The following is an 18,657-nucleotide window of genomic DNA, read 5'->3' as shown; positions in this document are numbered from 1 at the left end:
TTACCTCAAGCATTTTAAAATAAGGTGTGAGGGTCATGTGGAGGAACGAGGAAACAGAAAACCTTTGCCTTGATGGGGACCCAAACCATCGTAAAAGATCAAGATGCAGCACCTGGTGCTTTTAGAGATTTTCAGCCTTAACCATGCCTTGATTCGATATGAAACCAAATCTAATTTCGATGTCTCGTGGTGTGGGGAATACCTATTTCGGGTTTCGAACCAAGATATGGGCATCCTCTGTCCATACAGCTTTATTTAAGCAGTAAATTCGACTTATCGTGGTAACCGTCTTTGGAGAAAAAAAAAATAAATCCAACACAAATGGAGCTGCCCGAGGAGCGTGTTTCTGGACTACAGCGCTCGGACTACACCTCCCGGCCTGCACCGCGCCCCTCACAGGAACAAAGAGCTCCTCGATTGGCGGGGGCCCGCCCTCGGTAGGCGCCAATCGCGCCGCGCGGTGTGGCGCGGTGCGGGGTCAGAGCGGGCTCCGGTGGGTGGTGCAGGCGCTCTCGTTCCGGTGCTCAGCCCGCGGTTCCTCCCAAGCCGCTTCCCGTGCTCCGCTCGCCGCAGGCCGCACCGCCCCGCGGGACATGGGGGAGCGGAGCTGAGCTGCGAGTCCGCCCAGGGACGGCTTTTGCGACGGTACGGCCCTCCCGGGGAGGGAAACAGGCCGCGCCGGGAAGGGCCGTGAGGGGGCGGCGTGTGCGGCCGAGATCCCCCTGCTGCCCGATCAATCCCGGAGCTCCTGCTGCCCGGTGCCTGCGGGGCTGAGTCTCCGCCGATCGCGGGGCCTGGGAGCTGAGTCCCGGGGCCTGGTCCCCGCCGCGCTGAGGCCTCGGGCGCCTGGGGAGGGCTGAAAGCGGAGCTGTGCGGGTTCCTCGCCAGGGCCGCCCCGGCGAGAGCACAAAGCGGGGGGGAGAGCGACAGACAGACAGGGCTGTGGTGCCTGGGTCAGGCTTTGGTCTCAAAGCTACGAGAGGAGACAGGAGCAGGCATCTGGCTCGCTGCTCTGCCAGACTCCTGAATTATAGATATCTTATTATAACTTCTAAGACCGCCTATTTTTTTAAATTAAAAAACTCTCCGGGAAGTGGGCGAGGGCGTGAGTTTTGGTGGAATTGATTGTTGCAGGTCATGGAGAAGGGTGAGGATTTCAGAGTTGTCTCTGGAGTTGGGGCTTAGGAGAGATGGAGAAGGGTCTGGGGATAACAGAATCACGTAATGGTTTGGGTTGGAAGAGACCTGGAAGAGCATCTAGTTGTAACCCCCGTACCCTGAGCAGGGACACCTTCCACTCAACCAGATTGTTCAGAGCTCCATCCAAGCTGCCCTTGAACACTTCTAGGGATGGGGCATCCACAACTTCTCTGGGCAGCGGGTTCCAATGCCTCACCACCCTTACAGCAATTTATTCCAATATTTGATCCCAACCTGCCCCCTTTCAGCTTAAAGACATTACCCCTTGTCCTATCACTATATGCCTTTGTAAAATGTCCCTCTCCATCTTTTTTGTAGCTCCCTTCAGATGAGTGTAGCCTAATGGAATCGGTGGGGTAAAACTTGGTCTTGTGGGTAGGTTTTTTCAGAGGATTAGAAGAAAAAAGGCAAAAGGTGATCAGGATGGAAAGAGTTATAGGAATGATATGGTGCTTGGGACACAGACTTGGAAGTCAGAGACTTTGATTAGCATCAGCTCTACTCCTGACTTGGTTTCTAAGTCTTGAATAATAAGTTCCTTTGTGTACTATGGAAAATAGTTAATAATACTCAACAGAGCTGCTTTGGCTTTGTTTGGTGGTTTTGTTTGCTGAGGTTTTGTTTTGTTTGTTTTGTTTTGTTTTGTTTTTTTTTAATATTAGAGTTTTTTCCTTTGGAAACACAAACTTGTTTTGGTTGAGCTACTGTATCTCCCAGTTGATATCTTTTTGATTTCTGATAGTCCAGAGAAATAGTCTGGAGACTAATCATTGGCCTGTACTTTTCACTCTAGCACTCTCCTGAAGTAAGAAACATTGACTTGGAGATTAACAGAATTTTTTCTCTGTGAAAATTTCAGAAATTATCATAATCTAAATGCATGTTTATGGCTCACTGTTTTTGATGAGTGTGATAAATTTATGTTCCTCAGAGGCCAACCTCCAGTGAAGAAAAACTACTTAATGTTGGCAAATCATGTTAAAAGAATGTGATCGCTTAAAAATTGTATTTGTTCTTTGTTTTGGGGGACAGTGAGTGATTTAACAAATTAACAATATGCGTTCACTCCCACTTTTGTGCCTTAAGCTACTTGGCTGAGTTGGTACTGGCAACAACCAGGACTACATTTAGCATTTAGGAGTTTCTGAGGCACAAAGAAACTTTTTTTTTGCACCAAGATTTTAGCATTTTCTTTGAGCAAACTTATGCTTTTGTTGCCTGTTAAGTAGTTATTATTAAACAACTCTGCAATCTGATACTCTCACACTAACACGTGTCTCCTTTGAAATTGATCTGGTGGTTTGGACTTCGACTGCAGCAAGGTGTGACCTGCTTGCTCTCTTTTTATTGAGGGATACTTGTGAAAAGGAGAAAAAACAGCTCAAACCCAGCCTCCAAAGCCCTTTCTGCCTTTGAATGTATGGTATTGCATTAGTTATTTCATATTTGGATGAAGAATAAAGCTTAATGTTCACTGTTCTTGATACACTGTTAATATTTTGGTGAGTTTTGTGGTTCATTTTTTGTAAAATTCTTTGATTGCTGAAGCTGCTCTGAAAATACTTTGGTTTTGCACCCTTGCACAGAAGGATGTTTATGGACTTCTAGAGTGGCTTGTGAGAAGACTGGATTTATTGAAAACATTTTTCACTGGTGTAAGGAGAAAAAAACTAACACACAGTACTCTCATAAAGATTGACTGGTCTGAAATGACATATAGGAAACAAATAAAAACCTTATTATCCAAATATATCTGTTCTCTGCATAGGAAGTTTAGATTTCCAGTTTATAAATTTCAGGACTCACATCCTTGTCAATTCCATCCACCTTCATGAATTCTGGTCCTTGGGTTTTTGGTACCTTTTTTGTTTAGAGCAAATCATTGCCTTTGTGCTTTTTTTGTCTCTGTTTTAATTGATGATAAATGTTGTGATAGTAGCAATAATTTTTTTTCCAGCAGGTATTTTGTATGAATGGTGCAGAAAAGATGAATTCTGCTATGAGTGAGGAGCCTGATGCACTATCTGTGGTTAACCAACTCCGAGATCTAGCAGCTGATCCATTGAACAGACGGGCCATTGTTCAGGATCAAGGATGCCTGCCAGGTCTCATTTTGTTTTTGGACCATCCCAACCCTCAGGTTGTTCATTCAGCTTTACTAGTAAGTATTCTGAAGATAAATTTCTTTGTTGGTAGGGAATTTTTAAACTTTGTTCAGCAAGTTGTTTAAACAAGCAATTTACAAATGAAACTGTTTAAACAAGTGAAAATGTGAAAAATAATGCCTGGTTTTATATTAAGTTGATATTCATTACATGTGGTTTGTTTTTTAGAAAATCATGTATTTTAAAAATGACACATTGTTACAGGGGATTTAAAAAAAAATATATTAATTTACTTTGCATTTTTTCCCTAATACAGCTATTTCACTTTTTGTGTGGAGGGAGGTAAGGACCCTTAAATCTCTTTTTTAAGATGAAGCCATAGAGTTTGGTAAATATGGACAGTGACTTGATATTCCCTTTATAAAAATCAAAATCCAGTCATAGGATAACTTAGGTTAGAAACAACTTCCCAAGGCAATGTAGTCCAATCCCATGCCCAAATTAGGTGCACTCAGATCAGAACTCATGGTTGTGTTCACTTGATCTTCAACACCTTGAAGGATGAAGATTCCATAACTTCTCTGGTACACTCTTCCAGCATTTGAACAGCCTCATGGTATTAAAAACAAACAAACAAACAAACCCAAAACCTATCAGTACCTAATACAATTTGTTCCAACTTTTGTCTCTTTCTTCTCATTCTAAATCATAAATGCTGAAGTCCTGATTTATTATCCTGAATTGTAATATTAGCTTAAAAATGTATTTCTTGCTTAGAAATGGGAGAAACGAAAGTCAGGATTTAGTAATTTCAAGAGCTGAATTAGAGTTCTAAGATTTAAAGTTACTGAAGTTTATGTGGTGCTCCTTTTTTTTCAATTATGTCATTATTTAATTGTAAAAAATGTGAAAGAGCAAAGAGCTCTGGCTTTTACATGTGTACATGGGAGGTGCACATTATTCTTTATTTCACTGAGACCTATCTGTACCATAATTCTTTGGTTTTCATTTGTGTTGCTTTCATGGTGGGTGTTAGTGGACTTCTTGAAATTACTTTAGTGACTGATTTCTTTTGTGTTTGGGGAGGGAGGTTCCATAAGGAAACCTGTGTCCTGCTAATTGTTTTTTAGGTTAGCCTTGCCATAGCATTTGGCAGACTGTAGTTTTCTTTGGTAGGAGAACATAGATTTGAGTTTACTGTTCTTGGAAATCTGTTGCACTGGTTTTCTTCCCAGTGTAGTTTCCTTAGACTGTGCTTTTTAAAAGAAGTTCTTGTTTGGATGTCCCACTGTCTTTTCCCCTCCTTTGTTATGCTGGGCTGTGTATTCTTACTGCCTGCATGAGATTTGCAAATCAGTCTCTTGATCATGTTACAAAAACTAGTTCTGCATAAAAGGACTGGTTTTGTCAAGTGATGAGCACTAACCCAGTTTGCAGTGTGGTTCCACAGCCCCTGACAGTACTCAAGTTGTGTTGAAAGGAAATCTCCTTGGGTGAGGATGGGAGGCAGATGGGTTGTCCTATGGATTGATAACCCACAGTTAGAGTGGATTGAGAATCAGGATTTAGAGACCAGGATGTGGCTGCAATGAGAAATGGATCCGTTTACTGTGGATACAAGTTCTAGTCTTCTGCTCAGACTCCTTGTGTTAATGAGTTCTTGAACTGCTTAGGTTCTGAAGGTTTAAATATCTTTGCTGACAACTTTTTAGCCTTCATGTTTTATATTTTTCCATTCTGAAAAGTCTTTTTGTTTTTGTAGTCATCCTGTTGGTCAAAAAGTGCTTCCATTTGAATGGGAATAGTTAAAAGTAATGATCTTCCATTAAGTGTGTACCTAATAAAAGGATGTGCAGTACTGGCTTTAAATTTCTTCTCATACTGCTCAGAAATTCCTGCATTTGAAATTGTAATCATCTGTATGAATCATAATAGTTCCATATATAACTTTTTTATGTTTTGTAGAACTTTTCAGGGAGGGTGGTTTTTTTGTATTTGATGAAGAATTGATATGTATGTTCTGTATATTTCTATTTCTGGTTTTCTCTAGTCTTGATTTCAGAAATTCTTTATGATATACTCCAAATGTTAGAATTTTTGAATGATATAAATTAAAATCAGAAGTAACACAGGCAATACTACTATTTTTTCCCCTGAAATTTGGACTAAAATTTTACGAACTAGAACCCTGAAGTTAAGGAACTACTTTAAAATTTCACATCGAAACCATCAAAGATGTCTTTTTAACAAGACCAGCAGCAGTGTATTTTGTGTTAAAATATGCAGGTAGTCCTATTCATTATGTTGACCTTACTTGATGAACTCACCTATGTGAGCCTTAAAGCTAACACAGGTAAGTGTTTAGCTAAACAGAAGCTGAGCCAAAGTTTATATCAATAGCTTTCCCTATGCTTTCAGTATACTGGATTTAATAAGTGTAAAATTATCTCACTTCTTTGAAGGGATACCTTTGTATCTCCTGTGGGAGGCAGGAGGGATGGGAACTTCCTGGTGTTGAAAAGTTGGGTCAATTAAGTTGGTCTCATGACTTTGGCCTTGTTTGAGCTGTGACTCAAAAAATTAGCTGTTAAGAGAATAGGTTTTTCTTTGTCCAGCTGAGTTGCACCCTTATTAAATTGCCAGAATAAAAATAAGAAACTTGTTACACAGGCAAGGATATATTTCATAGCATGCAAGTTGCTTGAGAGATATCATTTAGGTATTTCCCCATAGTTGAAAAGTAAGATAATAAATGGATATACAACATTTATAAGATGCAACTATTGATACTGGTCCTCATCTGAAAATAACAAAAATCACATCTCAGGTTCTTACCATGCCAGACAGCAGCCAGAGTTTCTTGAAAGGCAATAAAACAGTCTTGAGAATTTTACCTGCTATGTGCAGAAGATGACTTGGAAAAACAAGCCCTGATGATTAGTCCTCTATTTCTGAAGGGATTAAGGAGCATGTTATTTTTAAAGCAGTTACTGTGCAGTGTAGCTACTACATGGCTATATATAAAGAGTTGGTGTGCTTCTAAACCTTGTGTCACAAACCCCATTTTATAAATCACTGTATTTATGTATTGAAGGATTTTTCAAGTGCAGTTCTTGTACCTACATCAGTAAAACACCTTTGGAGGCTCCTTCTAAGAAAACTTTTTCAGCACAAGCAATAGAGAGATGTCTCATGAAAAGAAGGACTGACATTTTAATTGGAAGAGTGTTATGTTAGGAGGATCATATGAATATGCAGTTACCAACTGGGGTCAACAATGTAAAACTGTGCAAAGAGCCTGCCTTGAAAGTCAAGTAAACAAAACCTTGAACAACAAATAAGTGTAATTTCCCAGTTTAGGTTACAGTAAGCTAAGAAGCTTGCTGCTGCTGGTGTTCTTATTCCTGTATGGAATTATGAAGTTGCAATTAGTCTTCAAAAGTTTATACGTGTTTTAGACCTCCTTTTGTAGACAGTAGGAACTTGGTAGTGGTGAGGTTTCTATTTCTAGTACTGGAGGAGGCCACAGAATTGATGGAAATTGTACTGGAAGCATCATGTATAAAAATTACTTTAGATCTCAGGTCACATAAATGTTTATTGGAAGGGACTTCTGGAAGTCATTCACTTCAGTTTCCTGTTTGAATTGGGACTGTCACCAGCACTCAATCAGGTCAGTTGTAGCTTTGTCTCGTTCATTCTGCAGTTCCACTAGGTCATCTGTTCACTGTTGTGCTACCTTCAGAGGAAAAAAGCTTTTTATTATACCTGATTTGAACTTCCCAAGCTACAATTTGTGGCTGTTCCCCCTTGTCTGCTGCTGTAGAGGAAAGTTGGGCTTGACCATCTTTGTAAAGGCTTCTTGCATAGCTGTAGACAGCTGTTAAATTGTCCCTTAGGCTCTCAGCTGGTATTAGCAAACCCAGTCTCTCAGCCCTTTCTCATAGATTAGATACTCTGTGCTTTCTGTGTATTTATAAAAATAAAATATTTTTTTATGTTTGTAGTAGGTGATAATTCTTTCTCTCCCTACTAGACCTGCCTCTGTGACTGTTTGCAGATGTGCACTAACAGAAATGACTGGTGATGTGCTGGATCTATTGCTGATCTGCTGTGCTCCTCTTTCTTTTAGGCTCTCCGCTATTTGGCTGAGTGCCGTGTCAACAGAGAAAAGATGAAAAGTGAATTGGGTATGATGCTCAGCTTACAGAATGTAATACAAAAGTAAGTTTACAGAATGTAATACAAAAGTAAGTTTACAAACTTACTTTTTAGAAAAAGTAAGTTTACAAAAGTAAGTTTGTTGGATCCAAACAGTGTAAACATGTAATTGTGGTACAAAGTGCAACTTGGCCTGAATTTGTATGCTAAGTTTCTAATATTGCCTTCTTGAAATTATGTGGCTGCAAGCAAATAATGATTTTCATTTTACGGTATTTTGAAGTAGTTAGACCATAGCCTACAAGAAATACTAATTTACAGGTCATTTGCCAAACAACAAATTTTCTTTGCCTTGTTACATGATAACTATTTTTTTCCTTTTCCTTCAGGTTCTCTTATAATCCTTCTCATCATTGTATAAGGTTGCCTCGAAGTAGTACAGTTAAAGAAATTACGTGGCATCTGCCACATTTATTCTTTGAACCCCACCTTTGGGTAGGGAATTTGTTTCAGTGTATTTTTGGAAGTAAGTATCTGCAGTTCTGTGTTGAGAGAACATCTTGCAGGTGGAGTAGAAATTAATGAGTTTTATAGTGGTCTTTGATATCTTTGTATGAAGTGTCAGATGGGTTATGTCTCTTAAAATTTGTGATTGTTGGATTTTCTCAAGATTTCTAACTGCTGAGTCTTGAGTACTGGAAGATCTCTGTGTACATACACACTGGAGATGATACACTTAATCAACAGAAATTTATGTGATTAACTAAGGTGAATCCTATTCAAAAGGAACCCCAACAGCCTCCTTCAAAGATTATTGTGTCGTAGCAGAAATTAACTTGCCGTCAAACTATCTGAAGGTGATTATTTTACACACAGTTTGGTAGGGTTCTGTTGGAGCTCTGGACTTTGGAGATGTGAGGAGCTGTTCCATGGGGATGGAGAAAAGTCATGTTGCTGCATTGAGATGCCTCAGATGAATGTTTAAAACAATTATTTAGAATAGGGTAAAACACAAGTGGAATTGTATATTAAATATTTAGGTAGAAAAATTGTGAATATTTTCAGGGTTTAGTTGAACCTCTGTCACTTGTGCTGTAGATGTACGAGTTTCTTTTAGAAAAAACACAAGGCTAGACTTTGCTAGTTCCTTCATCCCACAGCCCCACCAGTTTTGGCAGTGTGTCCTATTATCATAGAGTGTTAGGGGATTGGAATGGACCTTCTAGTTAGGGGGTTAGAAAGGATCATCTAGTCCCTACCCACTAGACCAGGTTGCTCAAGGCCTTATCCAACCTGGATTTGAACACTGCCAGGGTTGGGGCACCCACAACCTCCCTGGGCAACCTTTTCCATAGCCTAACCACCCTCACTGTAAATAATTTCTCCCTAATATCTAACCTCTTTCAGTTTGTACCTATTGCACCGTGTCCTATTGTTCCTGATGAAGAGTCCTCTCTGGCTTCCCAGTAGGTCCTGTCAGAAACCAAAAGGTTACAATGAGGTTTCCACCCACAGCCCCAACTTCCTCACCCTGGCTTTGTAAAGGAGGTGCTCCAGTCCTCTTACCAACTTTGTGGCTCTCCTCTGGACTTGCTCCAACATTTCTGTGTCCTTATGTTGAGGACACTGGAACTGTGCTCAGCAGTTTGGGTGGGGTCTCATGAAAGCAGAGTAGAGGGGGAGAATCACCTCCTTCAACCTGCTGGCCACACTGCACTTGATGCTGCCCAGGATTTGGGATTATTATTGGATATTACGGGATTATTGTTGTATTTCCCTCTGTCTGACTCTCCTTATCTATATGTGTGAACCTGAAGGAGGGGAAATTATGGTTTGTACTCAAGTCCTGTGTGATCTAGGAAATATCATTACTGTTCACCTTTAAGTACTTCATTAATTGTGCTAAAGCTAAAGACAATTGGGTATTGGCATGGAATTAAGAATTATGTTTGAGTATCATTTTATGATTCACCAGTTACGCAAAACACAAGGATTTAAAACATTTGTCTTAAAAAGAAAAATTAACAAAGCTACTAAAATTTAGAAGAGATGTGTCAATTTTTAAAAAATAATGTAAAAATTATAACTTCCAAAATGATAGGTGTTCTAATATGATGTATGGATAGAAAAATGGAATTAAGTCTTAAGATATTCACCTTTTCTAAGGACAAGCATAATTAAGTGAACTATACAGAAGTCTTTGCTACTTTTATAATAACAATAAGACCTGAAACATTTAGGTAATAACAGAAGCATGTGCTTCAAAAGAACTTACTTTTAGTATGAATTACATGTCTATTTAGAGTGCAGAGACATTCTGTAAAAGTTGAGAGGGGAGTGGTTGTTCATTATCAGTGTCTGTAGCTTGCAAATATTACTTGGGAAACATTAAAGAATTTGGAAATCTCTTCAACAACATATTTTTCTAGGTTTCAGTTTCAAGGGCCAAAAGAGCGAAGTTCAGATATGTGCAGAAAATGAGAGATAAGTCAATGAAAACTGGAAATCTTGTAGGTGTTTCTTTTTTTCTAGAAAGCTCTTTGGCAACAGTAAGAACATACATTGGATTTGTATGCTTGTAACATTTGGAAAGTGTGATATCATGAAAATTTAAATACATAGCATCTTCAACCACAAGACTTTGTCATGTGCTTGTCAGGATTTTAGATTTTAATGTTGACAGGAAATGCTGAAATTGAGTTTTGTACTGCCTGTATAAATATGGGGAAAGATGGTAGAAAAGTGCTTAGAAGATAAATGTAGACTTCTTTTTATCACAATTAGGTTTTGGGTTGTGGGGTTTTTTGTTAGAAAGACTGTAGGGCAGAAAACAAGGTCTCTGCTGTCTTTGATTTGCTTTACAAATTGCAGGTTCTAGCTTTTAATTGATTTCAATTTACCAGAAGATAATGTAGTCTGTTGAACTGAAACTAGACATTAATGGATGCTTTGGTCAAAATTACTTCATGCTCTTCTGTTCCCATGTACTTTCCAAAATCTGTGTATTTAACTCATTGTTCTATCTAAAATATTTTTTATTATTTTCAGAATTTAATTTGGGATTTAATTTTTTTTGGTAATGTGGTACAAAAATGCAAGGAAATTATACAAAAAATATAGGAACTTCTGTCACAATTCTGCTTTTCCTGTTTTTGTTTCTTTCTTTCAAGTGAGACAGAACCCAGCATCTTTTGGACCAGAAGTTGTAGTCAGTGCTTTTAGCTCCTGACAGATGACGCACATCCTGTCATCTGAATAGTTCCTTTTCACCAAGGAATTTTCAACTCTCACTGTCCATTTTCTCACTTAACTAAATAATATTCAGTGGCTTTCCCTGTTCAGTGCTGATTTATGACAAACTGTGTTCTGCCACTGATAAAGCTGTGGTGTGTCTTCTCAAGCAATGAAATGGAGTGCAGGCAAATCACAAACTGAATAATTGTCATATTTCAAATTTAAGTTTATGTTCAGCAGTGCTGAACTGATGCTGTGCTAGGAAGTGGAGGTGTTTTAGCATTCCAGTTCTCTTTTCCTTTCAGTTATGCAGATCCTGAAATTTGAGGGCTTTTCTCATCATATGTCTTTTTATAAGCCTTGAAGGTTTCTGTGTTAGAGACCTCTAGTCCAGGTATGGAATTTTTTCTCATAGCTTAAGTGCAGCTAACAAGTCTAACAGATCTTTAGATGGTCAATGCCATCAACTGGAAAGTGGTTGGAATTGGTTTTCTACTGTTGGCATCTTTTAGTAGTACATGGGAGCCTTAGGCACAAGTCCTAACCCTTCCATTGCAAGTGTGCACAACCAACGGAAAAAGGCTATGCCACTGAATTAAACTCAATATCATGATGGCAAAATACTATTTCTTTCATGAACACTATTGAGGATGAGAGCTGAAATTGAGTGCCACCGGTTTATCCAACCATAGAATCATAGAATGGTCTGGGTTGGAAGGGACCTTAAAGATAATGTAGTTCCCACCTCCTGCCTTGGGCAGGGACACCTTCCACTCATCCAGGTTGCTCAGAGCTCCATCCAAGCTGCCCTTGAACGCTTCTAGGGATGGGGCATCCACAGCTTCTCTGGGCAGCCTGTGCCAATGCCTCACCACCCTCACAGTGAAGAATTTCTCCTGTGCTGGGGACCTCAGTGGTAAGTGGTAAATTGCACTGCATCATGAACAATGAGTAGGAAATATTTGGGACATCTGAGTTTGACAGTTCTTTGAGGTACCTTCATGTCTCCTTCTCTGGCTTATCAGTCCTCTAGTATTATCTGATCAACTTTTTGCTATTTTGCTTATTCTGAGTGTTACAGCTTAGTTGTGAAAATCATGTTGCTGCTCAAAACTGATGTCTGGCTGACTCCTTAGTTGATACTGCACTTAAGGAACAAAGAATAGGTTTCAGGTTCACTGTGACTGATTTTCAAGGCATATGAACACTAGATTTTGCTAACAGAAGAGTAACAAATTTTAAATGTAGATCCTGGAAGTTACAGGTTCTACAGGAGAAGTATGGAATGTCAGCTCTGAGGAGTACAGAATGAAAATTTGATGGCAGCTAGATATTTTTATGTTTAGGATTTGTTTTCTGACTGAACTTGATTTGGAACACATGACTTTCTAAGCTTCTTCATGTGAAAGACTTTATATACTTTCACATTTTCTAGGACATATGAAGAGCTGTTTCAGCTTTCATGGAATACTTCAAAATATTTTTCAAGTATAAAAATTTCTGGTTCCCTGTTCTTTACTTGGTGCTTTTTTCCTTAGCAAGTGAGATTTTTTTTTTTTTTTTTTGTTCACCGACATCTGCTTATTTTTAAGTGAAACTTGAGGCATTTTTCCATGTTATAAGCTAGGAATAAGCAATTGTGTTGGAGCGATTGCAGACCTTTCAAATCTCTACCTGGAGGTTTCCAATCTTCTCTATTTCTTTTTTTAGGCTGATATTACAAAAATGTTACATTCCCTTGTCATGTGTACATGCAGAAGTGTTTTTATAAATAGGTAAAAAAAGAGAGAAGAGATTGAAGCTCTTTGAATACTGGTATTTCATTGTATTCCAGCAGTCATCAGCAGTAATTTAATATTGAAAACTGGTTTAGTTGCTGGCTTTATGAATTGTGTAGAGGACTTAATGTGTCCATATGGACTTTCTAAAATGTTATTAGCAGCTTCTAGAATTAAAATTAATTAGAATTTATTGCCTACAAGGAAATACACTAATTTGTGTTCAGAGTGAAAGTGTCTTTTGATGGACAATAAAGGTCAAAGTTCATAATTTTTCATAATCTTTATGAGCAGCATAATGGTACGGTTTCAGTATAACCAGTATGTATTTAAAAAAAAACACTGATGAAGAGTCAATGCACTAAATAGCTCTTATTATGGAATGGCAAATTACTGAGAGTAAAATTCCAATTACTTAGCTAAAAGAGCTTTTCAAGATAGTCTTCCTTTGCCAGGTTGTCAGATTTAACAAGCTGAACTAAATCCAGTGCATTAATCAGCTCTTCCAATTTATTACTTGCCTAAGAAGATTAGGGCAATTAATATGTGTTTAATTAGAGTCCCTTGCAGATCTGGTAAAATACATGCAGTCTATAATTGCTGACTTCTTACTCAATTTTAATTTTTGGTAGTCTTAATTACCTGCACTTTTTGAAAATTTAATTATTCATTGAGACCAGCAAAGTTTAAATTTATGATATCTGACAAAGAAAAAAGGCAAAAGCCAAGTATTTCAGATAGTATTTGTTGAAATTAAAATAGTAGGGATGTTGCATCACAACAGTTTTATAATTTTTTTGTTGTGTGGCATACTATTTTTCTTCTTTGTGAGAGGATGGATGGTTGGAGAAAGACAGGGCAAAGGCCATATATTAATTAGGAAGTAGGCAAACTATGTATTTAAAGGGATATCTGATGATTAAAGGGAAGTTGCCATATAGCTTCAAGATAATACTTTGTGAGAAATTACAGTTAAAAACATCTAAATTTCTTACATTTAATGCATTGATGTTATTAAGTGGAATGCTTAAATTCTGATCTGCAAATGAGAAGGAAACAGCTTTTTATAGACTGTAGAGATTTTATTTTTCTCTACCTGAATCACTTAGTAATGCTGTTTTTGTAATCCTTGGCATGTGGGGTATCTTTAACACGTCATAGTTGAGAAGCAGTTGAGATTGGGTAATGGGAAGCATGATTCTGTTGCATGATTATTTTTGCACTCTGCAGTACTTATGATTCGGCACTGAGAAGTTGTGTTTTTGGAGAAGTATATGATCATCCTAAGCCTTGGATTTCTGTGTGAGCAGTAGGTTCCAAAAACTTTGGCTTTAGTTGCTATTTCCAAATTGTACTGTATCACCTGAAGGAAGAATAATATACACATCTGTCTGTTCCATGTTAACTTTCCTGGGCTTTCCTTTCCTGTTGTTTTTCCCAATAAAATGACACCCTTGGTTGCTGGTGCATCTCTGGGCTGTGGGGCTCCAGTGTATTTACAGCCCGAGCAATGTGTTTGTTAATAATAGAAGGTCACAGCAGGAAGACGCCTGCAGGCTGTTCTGTTCACATTGTTAAGCAAAGTAGCTTAGTATCCCCCTCTCCCCTAGATACCCTGAGTTTCTTTAAAGAATGTTTTCATTGTATATTTTCTAAATGGTGCAAGTTTTGGAAATAGATTGTTTCTTGAAGTTACTTTTGAAAAAGCATTCTCTGCCCCCTTTCCCCCAAAATGTGGGAGACATCAGTAACTCCTCTTTAAAAATACCATGTTATTTGTTATAAATAACTGAAGGCTCCTTTTGTCTATCAAATCTTCCTGGTATTTGAAGGAGATTGTATCTAGGGGAGAGGGTTTAATGTAGTGAGCGACCTCAGTTAGTTAGGAGTGTTCTCAGTACAAGTTCTGCTCTTTTTGTTTGTGGCTAACTAACAAACAAAAAACCAACTAATAACTTTGGTTCAGCAGTCTTTGTTTCCTCTAGTGTATTTCAGTGTTAGTAACCATATAGAAGGTTATGATCTCAATGTGGAGGTGCTGGCACAGGACAAATGATGACAAATAAAACACAAGAAGCATTAGTTAAAATCTTACTGTTGCAATATTGGTGTTAACCTAGACTTTAGTCATAATGTAATAGGCTTTCTGGGAGAATTTTACAGCTGCTGTGAGGTAAGGAAATAAGGTTTAAAGTCTTGTAAAGATGGATGTAATTTTTAAGACTAGTGGAAGACTGGATCATCAGCAATTGAAATGTAACTAGCAATTTAGGTGTTGAAATACTACTGTGAGTTTATATTTGCATGGGTTAATAGAAATTAGCAGTCATGTAATTAACTGTTCTAAAGGTTTGTTTTGAGAGGTACAACTTAGGATAAGCTCCCTGTTCATGTGTAGATTGATCACAAAAAAATACAAAAGCATGGCCTAATAGAGGGGTGTCTTCTGTGCCCTTACAAGTTGTATTTTTCATGTTAGTGGGGGATTTTTAAATTTTTTGGTTTATGTCAGGACCTCTCTGCAGTCAGAGACATTACACAGTCATCATTTCTACTTTTATGCAACTTGCTTAGTGAGCTAAGTACTGTACTGTACTCAACATGTACAGTACTTAGCTCACTAAGCAAGATCATGCAATGATCAGTACTGTTTCTGTACTTAACAGTTTAGGTGTTTGTTAATCTCTAGTTTGGGATTTAGTGTTTTCTATTTCTTTCATTCTGTCATGTGGGTGTAATTTCTATTACAGTATTTTTGACTGCAGAAATACCACATCGTTCTGCTCTTTGTTCTCCAAGCTATTGCTTTTACCTCACAATGTTCCTCTTGTTGTCTGGCACTTCTGTCAGGACTGTTGGTTGGGCAGCTTTACACTGCCTGATATCTGTCTCACTGTAATCCAGGTACTGTGCTTCCATGGACTTTTCAGAGTACCAGTTCAGTACATACTGGTTCAATGGAGCAGCTTTTACTCTGCTACATCAAAACATTTGCACACTCCATGAAACAGCAGAACTTTTGTTACTGGTTTCTGTGCAGTACTTGCAGTTGATGCAAAACTTTCTCTGACATGACAGTGCTTGCTTGCATTTCAACAGTTTCTTTTGCTTCTTTTCTTTGATAGAAATGTTCCATTTTCTTGGCATTTTGAGTATTTCATATTACCTCACTATTTGTTAGTTAACAAAGTAAGTAGTTGTTAATGAGTACCTGCCAGTTCTTCAAAATCATGGCCTTTGACTGGTTTACAATGACTGGCTGAAGAATATAAGCAATGAAAGTAGTGACCTGTCCATTGAGGTGCCTAAGTTGTACAGTGGTGATTTATGTACAATTACCAAATTGTCTGTTCCTAAACCTGGAAGAGAATTTTCAGTACCTGTTACTGAGTAAGTAGACATTATTCTTGCTTTTCTGACAGAGGGAGTGCCACAATCATAATTGCTTTCAGTGCTTGCTGTTTAAATGGGGAAAAAATTAGTTGGGAAGTTAAAATTAGTTGGGAAGTTTAAAATGAGTTAGTTGCTTTTCACTGTAGGCAAAAAATAATTGTAATGAGTATTGCAGAATTTAAAAAATAGAGAACTTTGAAACACTGAGAAAAAGTTATTAAGTATAAAATAACTTTATTAAAACCACATCTATTTAAAAGTCTTTTGTGCTCAATAGGTTGTCTTATCCAGTTTCTTCTTTATTTAGAAATTGGCTGGAACAGGGAGCTAAATATTTTAGGAAGCCATTGAAGCTTAAGATGTTTTACTTCCTATATTTTTGCAGAATTTATATTAAAACAAATAGAGAACTCAGAAATGTTGGTTATAAAAAAATGAAGTGGTTTACAGAGTGAGATACAATGTTATGATATGTTAAAAAATAAAGAATCCGAGTTGATATTTAAATGACTGCTGACTGTAGGATAGGAAACAAATACTAATGCTGGACTTAGTGCCTCAAGATCTGCCTGATGTGGTGTGCCAAAGGCAGCTTATTTTCTTTTTGTGGGGCAGTTTCTGTACCTGTGTTGAATGGTAGAGATTTAAGTGGATTGGCATAAGAGTCAGGATTAGTAATGGCAACGCCTCTAATGGTATGGGTGCCTCTAATGCTTGATAAACCTTGTCATCAGCTGGTGGTGAAAGCATTTCAGGAATACAGTGACCTTCTCTGGTTACTATTGAGTTTCCAAGAAAAACTGCTGAGGTAGATTCTTCAATATGCTGATTTTTACTGATGCTTGCTAAAATTAAGAGCTAAGAAAGCTGAAGATGCTTTGAAATTAAAGCAACAAATTGTGTGGTGAAGTATTTAATACTAGTGCAGGTGTGGATTGACAGTATTGTAGGCTGGAGTCATTTACTTACAAAGAGGGCATTGATACATTCTTAGCACTCTGAGATTTCTCACCTTCTCCTACCAGTGTCAAATGTCTACATTTGGTTTACAGTGACCTTGTCCACAGGTGGTATTTGTCCCTGGTCTTTGACCTTCATAGTAAGCATCCCAAAAAATTACAGATTTTTTTCTAAGAAGCCATAAGTGGATTACCCTTTTATTACTCTTCTTTTCTGAGGGCTGCTTGATCAATAAACATAGTAAGGTGCTGGTGTGTGATTAGAACTTACATGGTTTCAGTTGGATATTACAGGCAATAAATGCTACAAAGGAACTTACTAATGATGATACAGCCTTCATTAGTAGTTTCTGGATGGAGCTGTTATTTCAGAAGGAAGTAAATTTTATGTGATTTTCAACAGGATGTATTTCTATCCAGGAATATGTTTTGATACTTTGTTGTTTTGTAGTACCTGCTATGATATCTTTTGGCCAGATTTCCATTGGATTTTGCAGTAGAAAGTCCTATCTAATAATTTGAAACAAATTAAAATTGTTAGCACATGCTGTATTTATACAGTACATCATCAAGTTCCCACAGCACTTTTTTTAAACCTTGTTGTATGCTTTAACCTATTTTGCATGGGGACTGCAGTTCCCTTTGACTAGAAATGAAGCTGCTAATACTGGCTTACTTAAAAATAAAAAAGTCATTTCCTTGCTAATAATTAAGTAGTTTAAGAGTAGGAGAAGAAAACGTTTGAACAGTTACCTACTTTGAGTCTCTACTGAATTAATATTAACTATATTAGCAAATTAATCAAATACAAAGCTTAGACATAGATATGCCTACATAGATTAAACCTGCTTTTTTTTTTCCTCTGGGGCAGGTTGCTGCTGGAGTGTAATTCTTACTATGTTTACAGGCTTTGTTCAGGGAAGCCTGAATCTTAGAGCTTTCAAACCCTTTGTTTTCTTTTTTTTTTAAACTTTTCTCCAGTAAATGTTGGTGAAATAATCAGATGAACCTTACTTTTAAAAACTGAAATAAACAGTGGAGATTTTAAGATATAAAAGGATTTTCCAGATAATTATGGACTATAATCAACTATTATTATATTATATACTTAGTGCTGTTAGCATGCTGATAACACAAGAAAGTGGTTGGCTTCCTCCAAGATGTTTCTAAAATTCTTCTGTACTGAGATGATTTCAGCACTGCCAATAGTTCTACCGAGTCACCACAGCATCATCCCCAGGAAGAGCTGGCTTTTTAATGCCAACATTTTACATTTTTCATTGCAAAGGACCAGAGACAATTGCTGCCCTTAAGAATTTTTATTTTTTTTTTAGCCCTGATGCAATTTGTTGGAACCCTATAATAAACATGATTTTTGCCATCCATGAAATTATTACTGTTCATTAGCAGGCAAGATGTTGGAATTAGCTACTGTGAATTTCAACATGGAGTTTGTCTTTTATGTGTACTCTTGTCTAGCAAATGCTGCTATGAAGCCTTTTGAGTGTAGTTGAGTTAACAGGCCCTGCATCTTTTTTTTTAATGCAGAGTATGTCCATATGGTAGATACCAAGCTGTGGGAGATCAAAAGTTGATTTTCCATTTAGTGTATAAATAGCAAGAGTTAAACAAAATTGGATGAATAGCTGGGTTAAGCATATGGCATATGTTCAAATCCGTTATCCCGTTCTTGGAAATTCATTCTCTTCTTGTGATCAGAGGACAATAGAATGAATCAGGAAAATGTTTTAAGTATAGGTAATTAATCAATTTGCTAAATGTTTAAATTAATCACAGTTGCTGATTTTACAGCAGTTAGTGGGATTG

At 37.7% G+C, this 18,657-nt stretch overlaps 1 protein-coding gene across 2 annotated transcripts in view; it reads left to right on the top strand.

Moving 5' to 3' along the window:
- Positions 1 to 450: 450 nt before the first annotated feature.
- ARMC1 (armadillo repeat containing 1) overlaps positions 451 to 18,657 on the top strand; it is a 34,125-nt gene continuing 15,918 nt past the window's right edge. The window contains exons 1-3 of one of the 2 annotated variants that reach the window (XM_077186063.1): positions 451 to 645; positions 3,158 to 3,361; positions 7,438 to 7,529. In XM_077186063.1, the coding sequence (XP_077042178.1) occupies positions 3,170 to 3,361; positions 7,438 to 7,529 (284 nt within the window). In that variant the 5' untranslated portion in view covers positions 451 to 645; positions 3,158 to 3,169. The remainder of the gene's footprint in view (positions 646 to 3,157; positions 3,362 to 7,437; positions 7,530 to 18,657) is intronic. The other variant, XM_054635238.2, reaches the window with a different exon arrangement.

Source organism: Agelaius phoeniceus, chromosome 1 (assembly GCF_051311805.1).
Source record: "Agelaius phoeniceus isolate bAgePho1 chromosome 1, bAgePho1.hap1, whole genome shotgun sequence".
Taxonomy (NCBI): Eukaryota; Metazoa; Chordata; class Aves; order Passeriformes; family Icteridae; genus Agelaius; species Agelaius phoeniceus.
This window is presented reverse-complemented; position numbering and strand designations above follow the sequence as displayed.